This window comes from Saimiri boliviensis, chromosome 15 (genome assembly GCF_048565385.1).
Source record: "Saimiri boliviensis isolate mSaiBol1 chromosome 15, mSaiBol1.pri, whole genome shotgun sequence".
Classification (NCBI taxonomy): Eukaryota; Metazoa; Chordata; class Mammalia; order Primates; family Cebidae; genus Saimiri; species Saimiri boliviensis.
In genome coordinates, this window is record NC_133463.1 from 86149562 (window position 1) to 86169513 (window position 19952).

At 43.8% G+C, this 19952-nt stretch overlaps 1 protein-coding gene across 4 annotated transcripts in view; it reads right to left on the bottom strand.

Annotated features, from left to right (window-relative positions):
- The window catches only part of FAM135B (family with sequence similarity 135 member B), a 359177-nt gene that overhangs the window by 116782 nt on the left and 222443 nt on the right, over positions 1–19952 (bottom strand). For all 4 annotated transcript variants that reach the window (XM_074387183.1, XM_003933681.4, XM_074387184.1 and 1 more), the window contains 2 exons: positions 12629–12699; positions 6573–6746 (listed from right to left, as the gene is read on the bottom strand). In XM_074387183.1, coding sequence (XP_074243284.1) covers positions 6573–6746; positions 12629–12699 — 245 coding nt within the window. The remainder of the gene's footprint in view (positions 1–6572; positions 6747–12628; positions 12700–19952) is intronic.

The following is a 19952-nucleotide window of genomic DNA, read 5'->3' on the forward strand; positions in this document are numbered from 1 at the left end:
TTCACCTTAAAGACATTTGTCTAGAGTGCAACAAAGATCAATATACATAATACAGTGGAGGAAAACTCAGGCCAGTGTGTGCCGGAGAGCAATTTACCTGACAAACGAGGTGAAAAGAATGTATCCAGAGATGATCCTTAGAGTACATTAAAGCAGTGAGGAGGCAATAAAGTCAGTTTCTCAGGGTTCGACTCCCTAAAGGCTGTGTGACCTGAAGCAAGTTTTTACTTTCCCCACCTCTGCTTCCCCCTGTCAGAAGGTTGGATAACAGACCCATAGCCATTTGGTGGTTGTGGGGTCCACTAGAGGATAAGCCAGGAACAGCATCCAGGAACAGCGTCTGGCAAGCTACAAGGCTTCCATCAGTGCTAGGAGCTGTTACGTTGCTAACGTCACACATGTAATAAAATAGAATCACTATTCTGATTTGTTTTGGATTGCAAGCTGAAGCGACTCCATAATTTAGCTAAAAGATGGATAGAAGGAACATTCCAGAAGAAAAGTAGAAAGTGTGTATGTAGATACTCCTGGCACAGTCACTGGACAGCTTGCAAATTAATAACTAAACTAACTTGTTATTTACTTAATGGTGATCTTAATTAGCTTTTCCGGTGGATCTGAATCCCTCAAGTGAAATCCAATTATATCCATTTGGGGGTTAAAAATTGGACTCTTTGCTTCATCTTGTTTTAGTAAAGGCTAAGGCGTTTTGGAGGTTAAATGTTAATTTCACACCTGTTTCATGATGATTGGACTTAACTAATGCTGCGAAAAACTGCTTTTCTAGAAAAGCTAGTGCTTGCCCTATTTGACAGGTATTTCCCACAAGCTTAAATGTTTCTTTTTGTTCCCAGTTGCTGTGATACAACTGATAGAAGTTCTTCCTGCAAAATCCAGGGGACAGAAGACAGTTCTGTTTTCACCCCCATCCCTGGAGAAGTTTAAGACCTTACTGTGTATTTCTATCTGTGTTTCACTCCAGCAAGGTTGCTGGAGACAAACTTGTAAGAAACTCTTTCTGTTGGAAGTTTAAACATTTTACTAAGATTTTTAAGATAAGCAAATTTTCATTAGAGTAGTATCAGGGCCTGCATTATAACAGGAGAATGAAGCCTGCCAATGTGGTTTCACTGTGTCCCCACCCAAATTTCACCTTGAATTATAGTTTTCCTGATACCCTCATGTTGTGGGAGGGACCCAGTGGAAGGTAATTGAATCACGGGGGTGGTTATCTCCATGCTGTTCTCCTTATATTGAATGAGTTCTCATGAAATATGATGGCTTTATAATGGGCTTTCCCCGATTTGTTCAGCACTTTTCTTCCTGCCACCATGTAAAGAAGGACATGTTTGCTTCTCCTTCCACCATGACTGTAAGTTTCCTGAGGCCACCTCAGCCCTGTAAAACTTTGAGTCACTTAAACATTTTTTCTCTATTAATTACTGGGTAATTAATATTTCTTACTAGCAGCATAAGAATGGACTAATAGAGTAAACTGGTACCAAATAGAGTAGGGTGCTGCAGCAAGGACACCCAAAAAACATGGAAGTGACTTTGGAACAGAATAACAAGCAGAGGTTAGAATAGTTTGGAGGGCTCAGAAGAAGACAGGAAAATGTGGGAAAGACGGGAACTTCCTAGAGAATTGGAGGGCTCAGAAGACAGGAAGATGTAGAAGAGTTTGAAACTTCCTAGAGACATGTTGAATGGCTTTAACCAAATTGCTGATAGTGATATGAACAATGAAATCCAGGCTGAGGTGTTTCAGATGGAGATCAGAAACTTCTTGGGAACTGGAATAAAGGTAATTCTTGCTATGCTTTAGCAAAGAGATTGGCAACATTTTGCCCCTGCCCTAGAGATATGTGGAATTCTGAACTTGAGAGGAATGATTTAGGGTATCTGGTGGAGGAAATTTCCAAACAGCAAAGTGTTCAAGAGGGAGCAGAACATAAAAGTCTGGAAAACTTGCAGCCTGATATGCAATAGAAAAGTAAAACCCATTTTCTGGAAAGAAATTCAAGCCTGCTACAGAAATTTGCATAAGTGATGAAAGCCTCAATGCTAATCACCAAGGAAATGAGGAAAATGTCTCCAGGGCATGTCAGAGACCTTCATGGCAGCCTCTCCCATAATAGGCCCAGAGGTGCAGAAGGAAAAAATGGGTTTGTGGGCCTCGGCCCAAGACCCCCTTGTTGTATGCAGCCTAGAGACTTGTTGCCCTGTGTCCCAGCTGCTCCAGCTGTGGTTAAAAAGGACCGATGTACAGCTGAGCACGCGGGTGCAAGCCTCAAGCCTTGGCATCTTCCACTTAGTGTTGAGCCTGCAGGTGTACAGAAGTCAAGAATTGAAGTTTGGGAATCTCTGCCTAGATTTCAGAGGATATATGGAAACTCCTGGATGTCCAGGCAGAATTTTGTTGTAGGAGCAGAGCCCTCATGGAGAATCTCTGCTAGAGCAGTGCAGAAGGGAAATGTAGGGCTGGAACCCCCACAGACTCCCCATTGGGCTATGGCCTAATGGAGCTATGAGAAGAGGGCCACCATATTCCAGACCCCAGAATAGTAGATCCACCAATAGTTTGCTCTGTGCACCTGTAAAAGCCATACTCAAAGCCAGCCCATGAAAGCAGCTGGTAGAGAGGCTGTACCCTGCAAAGTCAAGGGGCAGAGCTACCCAAGGCCATGGGTGCCCACCTCTTGTATCAGTATGACTTGGATGTAAGACATGGAATCAAAGGAGATTATTTTGGAGTTTTAAGATTTAGTTACTGAACTTGTAACCCCTTTGTTTTGGCCATCTTCTCTCATTTGGAATAGATGTATTTACCAAATGCCTGTACCCCCATGGTATCCGGGAAATAACTAACTTGCTTTCAATTTTGCAGGCTCATAGGAAGAAGGGACTTGCCTTGTCTCAGACGTGACTTTGGATTTGGACTTTTGGGTTAATGCTGGAATGAATTAAGACTTTGGGGGACTGTTGGAAAGGCATGAGCATATTTTGAATTTTGAGGACATGAGATTTGGGCGGGGCCAGAAAGGAATGATATGGTTTGGCTGTGTCTCCAACCAAAGCTAGTCTTGAATTGGGAGGGACCCAGTGAGAGGTAACTGAATCATGAGCGCAGTTACCTCCATGCTGTTCTTGTGATAATGAGTGAGTGCCTAAAAGATATGATAGTTTTATAAGGGGCTTTTCCCCCTTTTGCTCAGCATTTCTCTTTGATGCTGCCATGTAAAGAAGGACATGTTTGCTTCCCCCTCCACCATGATTTAATATTTTCTGAGGCCTCCCCACCCCTGTGGAACTGTGAGTCAGTTAAATCTCATTCCTTTATACATAACCCAGTCTCCGTTATTTCTTCACAGCAGAGTGAGACCAGACTGATACACCTGCTCTCGGCCTTTTCAGTTGGCATAAACACTTTGCATCACCAAACCAGCCTCCAACCTGATGTAACTTCCAGTCTAACCAACTCACAGCTGTTGGAGTCTTTACAAATCATAGATCTTACCAGGTAATTCTCCTGCTCAAAACCTTCAGTGCCTCTTTTTTATACAATATACAAATTCTCAATTCCTTAATGTGGCATTAATTACTGTATTAAACTGTAACTCTAATTTACCATCCCAAATTCACTTTTCACTCCCACGATCTTATCCTCTCAGTGTACCACAAAGGCTGTTTCTTCTGGAAAGATTTCTCTCATGTCCCTGAAGCAGAATGGCTTCTTTCCTAAGCTAAAGGTTACATACCATCCATTAAATGCTTATTAACTGCTACATATAAGGCCTAGGTGAGGGCTTGGAATATGGAAGGTGCTAAATATTAATCAACTGAATGAATGGCCAAGGGTTTTATATGTACAGTCTCATTTAATCCTTCTAAAAGCTTTCTGATAGGTACTGAAACTGAAACTCACATGTTCAAGCTAACAGAGTTAATGACCAGGAGCTCAGATTTGCAACATGGGTCTGTCTAATCCTAAAAGTCCCTTTAATTCCTACTCTACACTGGGTTCCCACACCCCTCATGTAACAGGTATTGCTCTGAATAAGAGTTCACTGTCTGTGTGTGTTTCTGCCAGACTCCGAGACTCTACTGATGCCAGACTTGATCTATTTATCTCAGACCTTCCAGACATGGCCTCTCTAGAAGTGGCTAAAGCTTAGTGACACCCACGTTGAAGCAAGCGTGTTCTCACCATGTGCAGCACTATATACTTCATCCCATTGCAAACCCTCATCATCCCTGACATGTTAGTGTTACATCTCATTTTTTAAAATTTTCAGCCGAGTGTGGTGGCTCACACCTGTAATCCTAGCACTTTGGGAGGTTGAGGCAGTTGAATTGCTTGACCTGAGGAGTTTGAGACCAGATTGGGCAACATGGTGAAACCCTATCTCTACAAAATTACAAAAATTAGCCAGGCATGGTGGCATCTGCCTGTAGTCCCAGCTACTTGGGGGGCTGAGGCAGGAAGATCACTTGAGCCCAGGTGGCAGAAGTTGCAGTAAGTTGAATTTATGTCACTGTACTCCAGCCTGGGTAACATACAGAGTAAGACCCTTTCTAAAATAATAATAATAATAAAATGAAAATTAGACTAATTCATTTACTTATATGTTGAAACAGACACTAGAAAAATTAGGTGACTTATCCAAGGATCTCCAAAAGGTAAGTGGTAGGACTAGACAGTAAGATGGTCTTAACTCCAGCTGATGAAGAACAATTTGATCCCAGGGCCCTAGAACCCCTTGAGGAAGCTCTGCCTTTCCTACCCCAGGCTGTCTATCACCATCTGTTGCCTCATCTTTGGCAGTGACAGCCTGATAATCCCAGAACCTGACCTTGCTAGCCTTACCTCGTGGAGGGCAGACAGATTATCCCTTAATTCTGCCTTGAGGATGTGATTTGCTAAGCCTTGCAGTATGTTAGAAGCTAGGGAATATACTTTGGGAATATTCTTCTCATGATGATAGTATTCTTTGCTGCTTTCTGGATTCTATGTCTCCTGTCACTTCCCAAGATCAGGTCTGCTGTCCTTTGTTCCTATGACTGTGAATCTTGTAACGTTTTCTACCAAACTCTACCACAACAGCATTTACCATATTACAATTTCATATATGCAAATGGTCCATTTCTTTGGACTGTGAACCTATTGAGGAAAACATCTATTCCAAAGTATCTTTATATCCCACAGTAGGATGTACTGCATATTCCGTTACACTTTTCCTAGAGCACAGCAGGCCCCCAGTAAATACCCATTGAATAAAAGAATAATGGAGCCAGGATAGGAACCTAGCAGATGGGTGTGGTCACTGGATCCCACCTCTAGGGGTAGCAGTTCCTGGTCATGTTGCATGGCTCACATTGGGTAACTCATTTCCTACTCTCTGACCCCAGCACAGAACAAGGGCTTCAGGACGGAAACAGCAAATGTAGTGAAAATTCAAGTCTCCTGCATATGTACTAAAACTCTCAGCACTGAGAAGCCATTCATAAAAGGGAAATTAGGAAAGATCCCTATCAGAAACTCCATGCTACAACATTCTATGCATAAACATTGTACACATGCAACTTTTGCCCGGGTGTAATGTTTTGAAATGATATGCTGCACCTATCTGGCCATGCTGGGAGTCAGTAGAAAGACAGGTGAGCACAGTATAAAGTGCTAGCTGCTGTCAGTTCTATGCCTCCACTTAGACCATTCATATAACCTCAGTGCTCTGCAGGATCTTGAACACATTCTGGAAAAATTCACTGAAGGAAAGAATCAAACCATATGAATGGGCTGGGCATGGTGGCTCACGCCTGTAATTCCACCACTTTGAGAGGCCAAGGAGGGTGGATCGCCTGAGGTCAGGAGTTTAAGACCAGCCTGGCCAACATGATAAAAATCTGTCTGTATTAAAAAAATACAAAAATTAGCTGGCCATGGTGGCATGCGCCTCTAATCGCAGCTACTCGGGAGGCTGAGGCAAAACTGTTTGAGCCCAGGAACTGGAGGTTGCAGTGAGCCAAGACTGCACCATTGCATTTGCCTGGGCAAAACGGGCAAGAATCTGTCTCAAAAACAAGCAAACAAACAAACAAAAAACCCATATGCATGGACTGTCTGCATTTGGACAAATAACCACCTGGGGGAGAAAAAGAAAACTAAAGCCCCTACCATGTGCCTGGCACCATCTTCATTTGAGATTCACTGAAGTCTTATGTAGACGGGATATGCATTAGTGTTCCTGTTATAGAGATGATTATGTGGCTCAAGAATATTCGGTGATTTCTCAAAGAAGGCACAGTTAGAAAAATGTGAAGCCAGACTCCAAGTCTTCCTGGTATCAGCCATAGTTTGCAGGTTTTCGACTTCCGGATTCCACACCAGACTCCCCATGGGACCCCCTCCTTCCTCTCTCCCATGCTCCTCAGTGAGGCTCAAAGTTTAAACCTACAGTCTTAGAGAAACTCCCCTGCCTGTGCTGATCTCTCCTGGAAAACTCCCTGCCCCTCCGCCACACCTGAGATGGAAGGAAGCTCCCACGTATCAGGGCTGTCTCCAAACTTCGTACCTGATCAAGGGCTGCTGCAGAGCCACCAGGGAAGCATGGATGGTCACTGAGATCACAGACAGGTGGAAGTAGTCGAACATGACGGGGACCTGGTGGTGCAGACCATTCCGGGGGTGGAAGTGCAGGCCAAGTGTGCGGCTGCTGACCATCGGTGCCCCGGCCACATCCCTCAACCTAGAAGGCAAGCACGTGAGCGCATGTGAGAAATGGTGGGTTGCCCCTGCTGTCATCCACGCAGGTTTGTATTAAGCCTCTCCATGACTCAAGCACCATGCATACATCGTCTTATTCAATCCTGCAAATGCTCTCTCTGGTAGAAATCATTTTTTCCATCATTAGCAGATGAGGAAACCAGGGCTCAGAGGATCACTAGATATCACACAGCTGCTACACAACAGATCTGGTGACATGCTGCACTGCCACGGACATCAAGCTCCCCTGTCAGTGATGAATAAGAAACCCAGACTAGGTTTTCGACACTCTCTTCAACACTAAAGCCTGCTTTTCCTACTTCCTTTTTCATTTTCCCCACAGATGTCCAGATGTCCAGTGCTCTCCTCATAATGCTGCACTGACCGTGTGAGCCTGTGTTTTCTGATAGATTCCTACCTCTTACGGCCAGGGACTATGACTAAGGCATCTTTACATTCCCAATACCTAGCCTAGCATCTGGCACATATTGAGAATATAAATATGTATTAAAATGAACAGACCGACTGAACAAACAAAAGAATGAATGACCCCCCAAAGCACAATGGTTAAATAGTCTGACTAGTTTCGTCAAGGATTCCCCAACGTCTGCTCCAGGATTTTGTAACTGACATATATCTGAGTCTAAGAGATGAAACCAACTGGCAGACAAGGCCCAACAGCATCTTTGGTGATAAAAAGAAGATTGCTTGTTACCTAAATAAAACCTGGAGCCATGTTAGCTCCCAGGAGGACCCAGCACTAATCTCAAACCCTGAGAACCGGTCATTTGGGCTGTGCAAATTTCTCTGAAGCAGATCACAAGGGAAACCTGGAAGGGGCATCTTTTATGAGCACAGCAGTGAGAAAATGCTTGTCCTCCATCCATAGACAAGGAAATTAAGCATGGAAAGGGTGGGATGAAGGGAGTAGCCTCTCCGGACGCAGCACCATGGGCTTTGCTTCCTTCAGACCCTTGTTGGTTGTGTGCAAATGAAGTCCAAGTGAAAGAGCCAGCTAAATCACTGGAGCTCAGGGCGACTCCATAGATTGAATATAAATAATGGTCCCTTTGTACCAGAAAGAAATCTGATGGGGAGAGGGTGAAGGGTCCACTCCATGAATCTCAGCAAGGTGTTAATATTTATATTCATTTTAATTCTGACTACAATTTATTGGGAGCTTATTATGAACTGAACTCGGTGTTTTTCCCAATCATAGGAAATATTTGCTGGCATTAGTCTGTCTGTAGAAAAGGAAGTAAAGCCAACACGAGTTAATTAAAGCCACAAGGCAAAAATGTCATCTTGGAAAAGGTCTTCCTGATTCAGAGCTGTTTCTGAGTTATTGCTCAATATTGCTTTGAATCCAGTCAGACACAGGTACCTATGAATCACAGACAGATCCCTAGGGCTTGAACAACAGGAGGTTAAATACACATCAGTGCGGCAAAGATGTCAAAAATGTTAACAAGAACTTAAGCCACATTAGTAAGAGTAAACAGTTAAGAATGAAGAGGTGGTAGTTATCCTGTGCTCTGAAATAGGTATCTCCAAAATGGAGATAAAACTTAGTTCCTGGTGGTGATGCAGGGAGGTCTCCAACCCCTGAAGCAATGGTGATAAACTTCATTTAATTGACAGGAGAATGTCTGAGTTCTTACAAGGAAACTAAAGCAGACAAAAAAATTAAACAAACAAACAAAAAACCCACACAGAAAGAGCCCTGGTATTTAACCTGGAGATGACATAAACAAAATATCTTTTTTATTTTTTTGAGATAGAGTCTCACTCTGTTACCCAGGCTGCCAGACTGGAGTGCAGTGGCACAATCTCAGCTCACTGCAACCTCTACCTCCTGGGTTCAAGCAATCCTCCCACCTCAGCCTCCCAAGTAGCTGGGATTACAAGTGTGTGCTACCATGCCCAGCTAATTTTTTGTATTTTTTAGTAGATACGTGGTTTCACCATGTTGGTCAGGCTGGTCTCGAACTCCTGACCTCAAGTGATCCTCCTGCCTTGGCCTACGAAAATGCTGGGATTACAGGTGTGAGCCACCATGCCCGGCCAAGAAGTTTTCTTAGCTGAGCTGACATCCAGACTTGGGATTTGTCTGAGTGGCCACAAGAAATAAAACTGAAGTCAACTGAGGACAGATACACATGGATGAATTGTTCCCTGAAGAAGAATTTCCCAATCAGCAGAAGTGTTCAGGGCAGAATGGGCTATGACATGAAGGAGTGAGCTCCCCAGCCCTGTGCAAACAGGTTCTTATGGGTCTTTGCAGAATAACAAGTACAAATATGAGGTTAGAATAAAGCAAGGTTTCCTCAGCCAGCTTACAACATTGACTTTGGGGACTCCATAGTGCTTTCTTGTGGTGGGAGGGGTGGGGCTGACTATACACTATACAATGTGCAGCAGCATCTCTGGCCTTGACTCACTAGATGACAATATCGAAGAGTGACAATCCTGTCTGCTTCACACCACTCCTGGGACTTGTTCTGAGGTCCTAGGAGAGGTTGGCCTTCTTCCTGATCTATAAACTCAGAAGCGGAGCCCCACCTTTATCATGCTCACATCTCCCCTCAATCCATCCTACCCAGCTGTGACAACCAAACACATCTCTGGGCGTGGCCACATGTCTCCAAGGGTCAGAATCCTCCCGCCTGCACTGAGAGCTGCTAGACAAGAAAAATTTCACAAGCTCTTCTGTCCCTGACACGAGATGCTCTGCTTCTCCATTTTGTTCTCACCCAGGCTACATGATGCTAAAGAAGGCAGATGACATGGTCACGTTTCAGAGCCTAATGTCCACGCCAGGATATGCCACGGATGCCCTGTCATCCTTAAACTCAATTTATGAAAATTAAAAAATGTAGCATTTTTAATCTTCCCCAGCCTCTGGCTTCCTGTTCCTTGTAGCTAATCATATTTCATGAAAACTCTTGCTCTGATTATTAAGTGCTTGGGAGCAGAAGGAACACGTTGAAACCTGGCCTCACTTCCACCTAGGAAGCCATGAAGAGGAAGAAGACATTTATTCAGCAGGTTCTGCACTTGGCCTGTTATACATATTGTCTCTCTTAATCATCAAACAGAACTATGAGCTACATGTTCTACAGTGATATCGATCTTATAAGTGAAGCTACTGAGATTTATGCAAGTGTGGGGACTTCCCCAATGTTTTAGAGTTGATGAGTACAGAGTCTAGGTTGCTGAGGGTTATACACTTTGATTGAACCAATCTCCTGTATACAGGCTCTCCATTAACTACGGTTTTGCTGAACAGAAGGACTCATTTACTGTGGATGCTATGGCTTATCACGTGGAGGGCAGGTTGGAGGCTGATTTCTGGGCTGAGCTTGGAGTTAGCAGCAGGGTTCTGTGATGAAGTGGAAATGTCTACCATAGAGCTATGAATGAATGTCTCAGAATAAAGTAGAACATAGTGATAGAGTAGGGCTGGGTTACTGGAAGCATTAATGACAGAAACCGCAGACGGTCAGGCAAAAATAGGAGCACAATAAAGGCAGGGCTTTACTTCTGAGTTTATAGCTTAGGACGAAGGCCAGCCACTCCTAGGGCTTCTGAGTTTAGTATGGTGCTGGAACAAGTCCTGGCAACGGGGTGAAGCAGGTAGGATTCCTCAAGTCTCTGCACTACACTGCTAAGGAGAAAGCAGATGTGGTAAGAAAAGCAGGCGGCCACAGGGCTGTGGTCCAGATAGAGGCAAAAGGGCGGCATCTGTGAAGTTGAACCCAGACTGTGGCAGGATCATGGGCAGATACCCCTGCCAGCCCAGGGACCAGGCAAGACAGGCTACACATCCACGGATGCCCGTTCTCAATGCCCAGACATGATTAATTCCCTGACACTTCAGTAGACATCCATCCACCTTTAGTTCAAATCTGCTCAGACTCAACTCCTCGTGTTATGAACAGTCTCATAATGGTTTAGACATATTTCAGAGATAGGACAGTCCTTCAGGAAGGGGAAGAAGTTCTGAGATGAAATCTGACCTTTTTTTTTTTTTTGAGAAAGGGTCTTACTCTGTCATCCGGGCTGGAGTGCAGTGGTGCAATTATGATGCACTGTAACCTTGAACTCTTGGGCTCAAGCAATCTTTCCACCTCAGCCTGCCAAAGTGCTAGAATGACAAGCATGAGCCACAACCCCTGGCCAGGTCTAAACTTTGAAGGGATAGGGGGAACAGTTCTGCCAGCATTGGCTCATCAGCTTCCCCGTTCCCCATTCTCCAAAGGAAAAGTGAAAACATTTGCTGGAGAGGTTACAGCAGGCGTCCCCAAACTGCGGCCCCCTGAGGCCATTTATCCGGCCCCCCCGCCGCACTTCAGGAAGGGGCACCTCTTTCATTGGTGGTCAGTGAGAGGAGCCCGGTATGTGGCGGCCCTCCAACGGTCTGAGGGACAGTGAACTGGCCCCCTGTGTAAGAAGTTTGGGGATGCCTGGGTTACAGAGACCAGAGTGAGAATTGACTTTAATATGCTAATAGTGGTCAGTATGTGCTGAGATTCTGCTAACAGAATCGAGGGAGAAGGAGTTTTCCTCCCTTTGCCTAAGCCAAGGGAGGAGGTCTTCAAGGGAGACTGCCCTGTGTTCCCTAGAACAGTGTGAATGCTGTTTCTGGGGCTCAACTCATTCTGCAAAGGCCATCAGGAGAGAAGCTGAGGGTGGTGGGATTGGTCTAAAAAGGAGTAAGCAGACTTTACAGAGGAGGCTCCCACACATGTGGAATGGGACACAGTTAAAGCGTCTGTGTCCATTTCCCATGGGCCAGATGTGTGTGCTTTGGGAAAGTGTCCACCCCAAAAGCTTTCTGCAAGGAATGAGTCACCTGGCCTCTTGTGAGGCATCACTGTATCAGATAACTTCAGGGATGGAGCTGGATGCGAGCCTGGTCAGCAATACCTAAGGAGCCTATCTCTAAGGAATTCACAACAACATCCTAAGGGCAATTCAGGGTTTACCATATGATGATCCTACTTACAAATGAATCCCTCCTCTTTCCTTCACTGTCTCCCTCCTTACTGTGTCTGACCCTGCAAAGCCTGCAAACTGCAGTGAGGAGGAAAGGGGGGATATGAAGGTCCCCATCATGCCGCTTTCCTACACTGGGAGTTTCCTCTCCTAGGAAAGTCTGGATCTGGAGGGGAAGTAGAGAAAGGAAGCCACAGAAAGAAGTTATACAATGGGTGAGGTTTAGAGTTCTGAAGTCACACTTCACTGCACTTTTCTTACCTAAAAAAGGATGATTTACTTATTCCCTGAAATATCCCAGCTTAGTGTCCTGACAGTTCAGCCAGGGTAGGAAGAAAAGGGCACAGAAGAAGCTGAAAGGAAGCAGTTATGGGAAAGAAGAAAGTCGCCTCCTGCTTATTTAATGAGCAAGTTTTACATAAGTGGAGTTTCAGGTTTCAGAGCTGAAACATAATAACAGATATGTAGCACAAAGATGCAGAATCCTGGAAGAATCTCCTTTGATTTGCCATTTGTAGACTCATATAGTCGTTAATCTAAAACCCCCAATTAATATCACATTGTAAGATGTGTGACGGTGTCAGTCATGAGAAGGTGCCAGTTAATAAAGCCAACGAGTTATGAGATTTCTGTGCATATTAGACTCCTCTGTATGCATTTGAGCTGCCTGCCTAAAATGCATGTGGTTTGAAATGACCACACCGACTTTCTTAGCCTGCACCCCTGAGTAAGGGACATTGCAGCTTATCAGAAGACGCTTGTCTGAGAGAATTTCTGAGGTTCATGGCTATGAGGCTATCCCAGGAGTGGGGAGAGGCAGAGGAGAGCATGGTGCTCATACAATTCAATAACTTCCGCGACACTCACTGCTGTTCACTGTCTGTGAAGTGCAGATCCACTTTGAGCTGAAAATCCACTTCACTCAGCGCATCTTCCACCTGCAAAAGAAACAAAGTCGAATGGATTTCAGGAGTCAAATCCTGTCCAAATGAAATACTAAGCTGGTCTGTTTCCCAAAGTAGAGTAACACTATCTTGTCCAAAAATCAGTGCCATTTATGCTTAAAGCAGAATTTCCATGCATGTTCCACAGAGTTCCATGTGAACAGGATATCTACGAGTATTTCACAAAAAGAAAATTGAAGGAACTTACATAGCCGATTTGGGAAAAGCCAATTTGAAAAAAAAAAAAAAAAAAGCTAAACTAATTTCCTTACGCAGGACTTGTGAGACTCTCACTTGGATTTGATCTGGAATCCCATTTGGGGCAAGAGTGAAGTATTCTGTAGCACCTGCGGTGGGAAGCAGGGAGCAGTGAGCCCACAGTGAAATCCCACTTGGCTAGCAAAGGGAGTAAGTCCGAGCACGGTCATCTCTAACCCTCGGCTTCCTCTCAGGGCAGGCACCATTGCCACGTGTGCAGAGGGGGAAGCTGCTGTTTGGGGAAGTAGTCACTTCTCCAGGTGTCTCAGATTCCTAAGAAAGCAGCTTCTTCATTTCTGTCTTGAAATCCATTGTATTTAACCATTTACACTTTAAGACACTGGCATTTTATGTCCTACCCATGGACCCTTTTATCCTTTGCTTTAAGAAAAAAAAAATACATACTTTTTAAACACAGGAATCTTTATTTTTCCTGCCAGCTTCTCACATCTACCTGGAAGATGGTACCCCTAGTTCTCCTTTTCTCACGTCACCCACAATTCAAGGGGGAGTTACTTGCTAAATACCAGATCATGCCACCACCTCTACTCAGAGGTCAACCCAAGTCAATTCTGCACACCTGTGGTAGGACTTGGCCTCCTCCTCATTCACAGGCAGGATGGAGCCCTTTTCATCTGTAACCACATCAGCTTGTGTCTTGTCTATCTTGGTATTTAACTGGGCCTACTACAATTTTGGAAGGGGTGTTACAGCCTTGAAGCCTGTGAGCCAGGTGTTATCTGCTGATGTGTCTCTGATGTGTCTTATTTAGTCCTCATAGTATTTTTGAAAATGTTTTGAAAAAATTGCAAACATTTAAAATTCAGGCAATTTCATATTTGTATTACGGGTTTTCAGCTTCTAAAAAAAAAGAACCCCACCCCCCAAAAAAACAAAACAAAACAAAAACAAACAAACAAAAAAAACCCCTGGACTTGGGAGTGCTGGGCTGGCATTTAGAAACTGTTTGAATCAGGTAATCGCTGTTGCATCTGACACCATTCACGGTATTCACTGACACCAATCCGGCCTGTGGCTAAAAGCCCTTGGATATTTTCTTGCATAGCATCCATAGTAATCTGTGTATGATTAAGAGGGAGACTAATCTTAATTCATTCTCAATCCCCTGCTCCAGAAATAGTGTCTGCTACATAGAAAGTATCAACGCATCTTTGAGGAATGAAAGCTCTTTCCCAATCACCACCTTTTTTGGTTTTTGTTTCTTTGCAAGAATATCCTCATCTTCCTGGGATGGAAATCTCTTATCCAAAGATCTCTTTGGAAATGTCTTCCTGGTTAAGCATAATTCATAAAGAGATATACAGATGGAATTTATCTTTAGGTCTCCAGGGTGTAAAATTTGTTATTTAAAAAAAGCATTTAAAAGTTAACATTTTGCTGAATCCAAGTACTATAAATAACTTCCTTTCCTAACTTTGTTTTGCATAATCATGAACCTAGCTTCAAACCAAGGAAAGCAATACAGCCCCAGCCTCTTGTCACTAGGAAGGGAGATCGGCAAAGTAAGCTTCCCAGCTAGCTTCTCAACACTCATTTGCCTGGGTAATGAAAATTCAATGCAAACTCCAGTTTTTAACTCTGCAATTCCTTGGGAACTGGGAGAGAAATCATCAGCCTGGATAAGCTGTGGCTCAACTGAGATGGGCTATGACTTCACAAAGCTTCAATGAATCTTATTTGCAAGATATTCCAGAATAAAGTCGCTGCCTTTTCTAAACATTTATTTCATAATTGGCTGTTGACTTCCTGCCTCTCCCTTCAAAATGACACACACACACACACACACACACACACACACCCACCCCACATACACGCATATAATTTTCCTTTATTCTGCCTTATCTCAATTAGAGTTATTATCTCCATTCAAGGGTCATTTTCTCATGACCAGGAAGCAGTTTTGCAAACTGGTTGCAATAATATAAGAAGCTAACATTTACAGAAGAGTTATTATTTGGCAGGCAATAAACTGTCATTATACATATGATATTATGTATAATATTACACATAATACATATGCTATTTTATTTAATGTGGACAAAGCTACGAGTTAGGAAATACTGTCCTGCATTTATAACATGAGGAAACCGAGGCTCAGTGTGGTAAAGGCATTTTCCCAAACTCAGCTAGTAAGAGAATCCCACATCCTAGACACTGCCAAGGGCTCCCCTTCTTCAGCCTTTTGCCATGGTCAAATATGTGTTCTAGGTTACACATTCTCTCACTGCTTAGTTTCAACTCATAACGGTGACCCTCTTGCTTCATCCTCCATTCTTAACTTCTGTCTTGAGCTTTGTTATAGCCTGATGGCTAAGAGGGCAGCTTGTGAAATCAAGATACATGTGTACAACTCCTAGTTCTACCATTTTGTATTTATGAGACTTGGGGCCAGTCAACTTCTCTGTTGTTTTCTCATTCATCAAGTGGGAGTAAAATAACTACACATAGTTGCAAAGCATTGTTATTGTGTGAACTAAAAATTAAAAGTGTACATAAAGAGCTTTGTTCACAATTGAACTTGTTGACAAAGGTTAGCTATTATTATTGCTGTCATTTTCAATTTACTAGGGGGCCTGGCCACATGAAAGACCCATTCCTCCACCAACAACACACAGTGGTCTTGCATACTGGTCACAAACCCAGACTTTATGATAGGACTGCCCAGGTTCAAACCCTGGCTCTACAACACCTGGGTGGTGTGACTTTAGATAAATACCTTCTTTAAAACACTGTATACTCATATGTAAAACAAAAGTAGTAAAACACCTCATCATGCTGTTGCAATAATTCAATAAGATATTCCAGACAAAGAAATCAGCACAGCACCTGCCATACAGCACATACTTTATAGGTATAAGATACGGTTAGTGCTAAGATCCTGTGATTGTTCTTATGACTCATCCTGAACTCCTTCCACTCCCCAGTAGAAGCTTTTCTTCTCCCAACTACCCTGGACTATCGATAACGCCAAGCCCCTTTCATGCCCAAATCTCAGAATCAGCTTCCATTCACCATTCCTCTCTACAAGATACCTCCCATCTCCCATGTTCAATCTGAACCCAGTCATAAGGGCTGCCCTTGGCGGCCATGCAGCTCACCCTTTCAACTCACACAGGTTCAGTTCACACAGTTACGACCTCTGCCGTGAAGCTCACAACATGCCATGCACTATAGCAACAACTGTCTGTATGCCCTTGGTCTCCTGGGCCGCATTTTCTGTTATGACCAGACTGACTTTCTAAATGCCAGGTCTCCTCCTCTGTCCTGGAGGAGTCTCCTACCTTTAGAAAAGGCAAAACATGACCTCCGGCAGAGTCTCTGTGGCTCTCCATGCTGTGTCCTCAACCTTCCTTTCTAGCTTTGTGTCCCTGCAACTTCCTAGTCCGTCGGCAACAATGCTTTCTTCCCCAAATTTGCCTTCTTCTTTCATGCTTTACATGGCCCTTGCTGTTGTCTGCCTCAGGAGCTCTTAACTGCCTACTGTGGAAATCTTGCCCAATTCTACTTACCAAAACTCAGCCGCCTCTCCACTTCCAGCCAAAAATCCAAACCCACCTCTGTCTGAATCACTAGGTCTGGCATGGGCTTATGAATCTGCCTTTTGTACAAGTACCGCCAGGGGACTGTGATGCCAGTGTACCAAGGAATCACACGTTGGAAAATGCTTTTCCTTTTTAAGCCTATGAAAATGCAATCTTACTCATAAAATGTGTTTTACTTGTAATCTTTACCTCTTCTTCCTCAGAATGGTAAGCACTTCAATGTTAATAATTGTATCTTCTGCTTTGCCTGCTGGGAGCTTAGCACTCAATGTGTGGGTCACCATTAGCACATATTCAGAGGATGTTTGTCTGCATTTTGGTCTGCTACATTTGCCCCAGCCTTTATTTTCCTCTAGGTGTTTTTCCTCTATTCTGCCTCATTCCATTGTGAGCTTTTTTATTTTATTTTATTTTTATTTATTTTATTATTATTTTTTTTTTACTATTTTATGCATTTTGTAAGCCTTCCCAAATCATTTGTGGGATTACACAGAGTATATAAATAAAATACATATACTACCTCGACTCACTCTTTGCAACTGTTATTACGATATCTCCTCGCCCACCTTGTGATGAGTTCTGTCCAAGGTCATCTCTTGTACTTATCTGTGACCTCATTGCACAATTGAATCTTCTTCGTGTCTGAATTTCTGATAGCATGTGGAATCATGTGTTTGATGAACAGGCATTTCATAAATGTCTGTTGTTCACAGTGATGTCTATGAGCATCCATGGACATAATTTCTGCCCAACTGGCTATAAGCAGTGTTTGGGTTATCATAAGCAGACTGATACTAACTGAAAAAGAGTTAATACATCCATTCCAAATATACAGTGTTTACAGACATATCTAATTAACTTTTACTATCCCTGATTTGTATATAACAGTCAGCTGTGACATGGTTTGCTGCCATATGGATTACCCCCAACACAATAGTAAATTATTAGCTTACAGAGATAAGAAATTTGATAGGAAGAAGAAAACAGCATGTAATGTGAAACAGACTCCCTGTTCAACTTGAGAACTAAGGCTGACTACAACCTCACATGAGCTAAGGTTGAGGGCTGGGAAGGTCAAACTTGAAGGCTTTAAGTTGTCAGGGACAAGAACAATCCTCTGACGGAATTAAGATGGAGCAATGGCCAGGATTCCTGAACAATGCCCAAACCCAGCCTCCATCATTGGTTTGCCATAGCACTCCACCAGGGTAGCTCTTTGAGATCAACAGCCCAAAGGACAATGGCCCATGGGAAAAAAATGGAGCCCTGTTTTCTTATTGGAATTTGGGGGACTGGACCTTGAGCCTACAGTCTGTTTAACTGGGAGTTTTTTTGTTTGTTTGTTTGTTTTGTTTTGTTTTGTTTTTTAACCACTCTAGGAAACCTAGGGGTACTGTTTCCTAAACTAAAGATATCAACTTGAGTCCAGGAAGGAAATAGAGGAGTCACTCAAAATGAGGACACCAAGTACAGTTCATCAAAGGGATGATTTACAAAGTGTGTGGAAGACTTAGAAAAACCAGCTAACAATGGCTCCATTCTTCAAGGTCAGTAACTACAGGACTTCCTTATCACCCTAGGCCTGAAGAGTCAAGCAGGGGCAGTGGTTATCAGAATTGAGAGAAAGCCACAGAGAGCGTGTCTCCCTAACTGAAGCTGAGGCCTTTGGAAGAAGGTAAGAACAAGTGGTGTGGTGGCAAAGTTTCAACAATTGGCTCTCCGGAGAAAAAATTAAAAAAGAAAAAACACTGACTGTAGCATTGGCAGTTTCTCTGGTCTAAATGTTTTCGCCACAATTGATTTCAAGCTCTGAATGTGAAGTCACTAAATAGGGAGTTGGAAATAGGTCTATACCTGTGGCTGTCAAAAGCTGGTATAAGCAGACTGCAGCATACCGCTGGACACAGCCAAGCCTACGAACCCAGCAGCGAAGGAGCCTGGGGAGTGAACACTCTGGGCCTCTTATTCTCACAGTCACCTGCAGAAGCTCTCATACACTGAACTCAATGGAAACCAAAAGATAAATACATGACTGAGCAGTTATGGGAGTTCAGTCAGGGTGGTGGCAAAAATATTTAAAGAAAAATATTAGAGAAAGTTACCGAATATAGTTAGAAACCCTCTTGGAAGGCCTGGGGGGTTTGCATAAGCTCCAGTAAATCTGGCTGAGGACAGCCAGAGTCTCTTTGCAGGAGCCAGAGAGATTAGGGCACAAATACAAAGGAATGTGGGGAGTTTACCTAACTAACTTGTTTATTCATGTGTTTCTAAAATTAACCCTTGATCATTCTGGATGGCTTTCTCAGGGAGAGGTCGACCAGGGATATTAGTAATGGTGTTTGCTTTAGGGCTCAGAACCTATCCTTTAATCTTTAACCTCTAGTGGTGTTGATCCAGAGTTTTTGTCATTTAATGTGTGCTGAATAAAGGCCAGGGAGGTCAGCATGTCAGGGCTGGTGGCTACTATCTCTTTATAGCACTCTCCAGAGAGTCTGTACATGGGCTGGACACTCAGTCGAACTGGCAAAGATAGCATCTGTGCGTCTGTGCACTTTCTTCTTCCGTTGTTGAGTCAGGGTCTGCAGGACAGAGCCCCGCAAGTGGTGGCCCTGACAAGCACTTCTTGCAGCCAGTCTCCTTGGGCACATTCCAGGTGGGACAGCAGAGAGGGGAAATGAGGGAGTATTCAAAAGCTGGCCAGCATGGCTAATAGGAGTTGGGTTTGTTCTTTTAAATTTTGATTATAGATCAAATAGTTGCAGTCACTGTGATGGCACAAGGGAGACAGGGTCAAGTTAACTGAAGGCTCCAGTGAGTGGGATGTGTGTTCCTTGAGGTATCATCGAAGTAGGCAACGGTGGTCTGGTCATGATACGGAGAGCCAAGGGCCATCAAACAGGGCACACTGCGGATGCTCATCTCTGTTTGGAAACAATAGTTTGCAGAGGCCCTCAAAATAAGGGATTGCAAATTAAATTCATTCATTCAACCACTAAGTCATCCACTCCATGTCAGGTATCCATAATGCAGTCCTATGGCCACTGGGGCACCCAGGAGGCAAAGAGAGATCCAGTCCTGTGGAGCTTGCTGACTGGGAGAGGGATGACAAAATTCTAAAATAAAAATTGTGCCACTGCACCCTTCTAGCAAAATCAATGGATTTCTATTGTCCGAGAATAAGCCCTAAATTCCCTGTCATGGCCCACAATGCTGGGCCTCCCCTCTCCATCTTCATCTCCTGCTCCTTTTCCCTCCCTCTCTGTGCAAGTCACCTCAGCCTTAGTGCTTTTCCTGAAACACCCCGATGTCATTCCCACCTCAGGCTCTTTGTCCTTACTGTGCTCTCCTCCAGAGCCGACATCATCCTGAGCTGGCAGCATGCCTGAATCTTCCTTGGCATGTGGGTCTCAGTTCTACACTGACTTC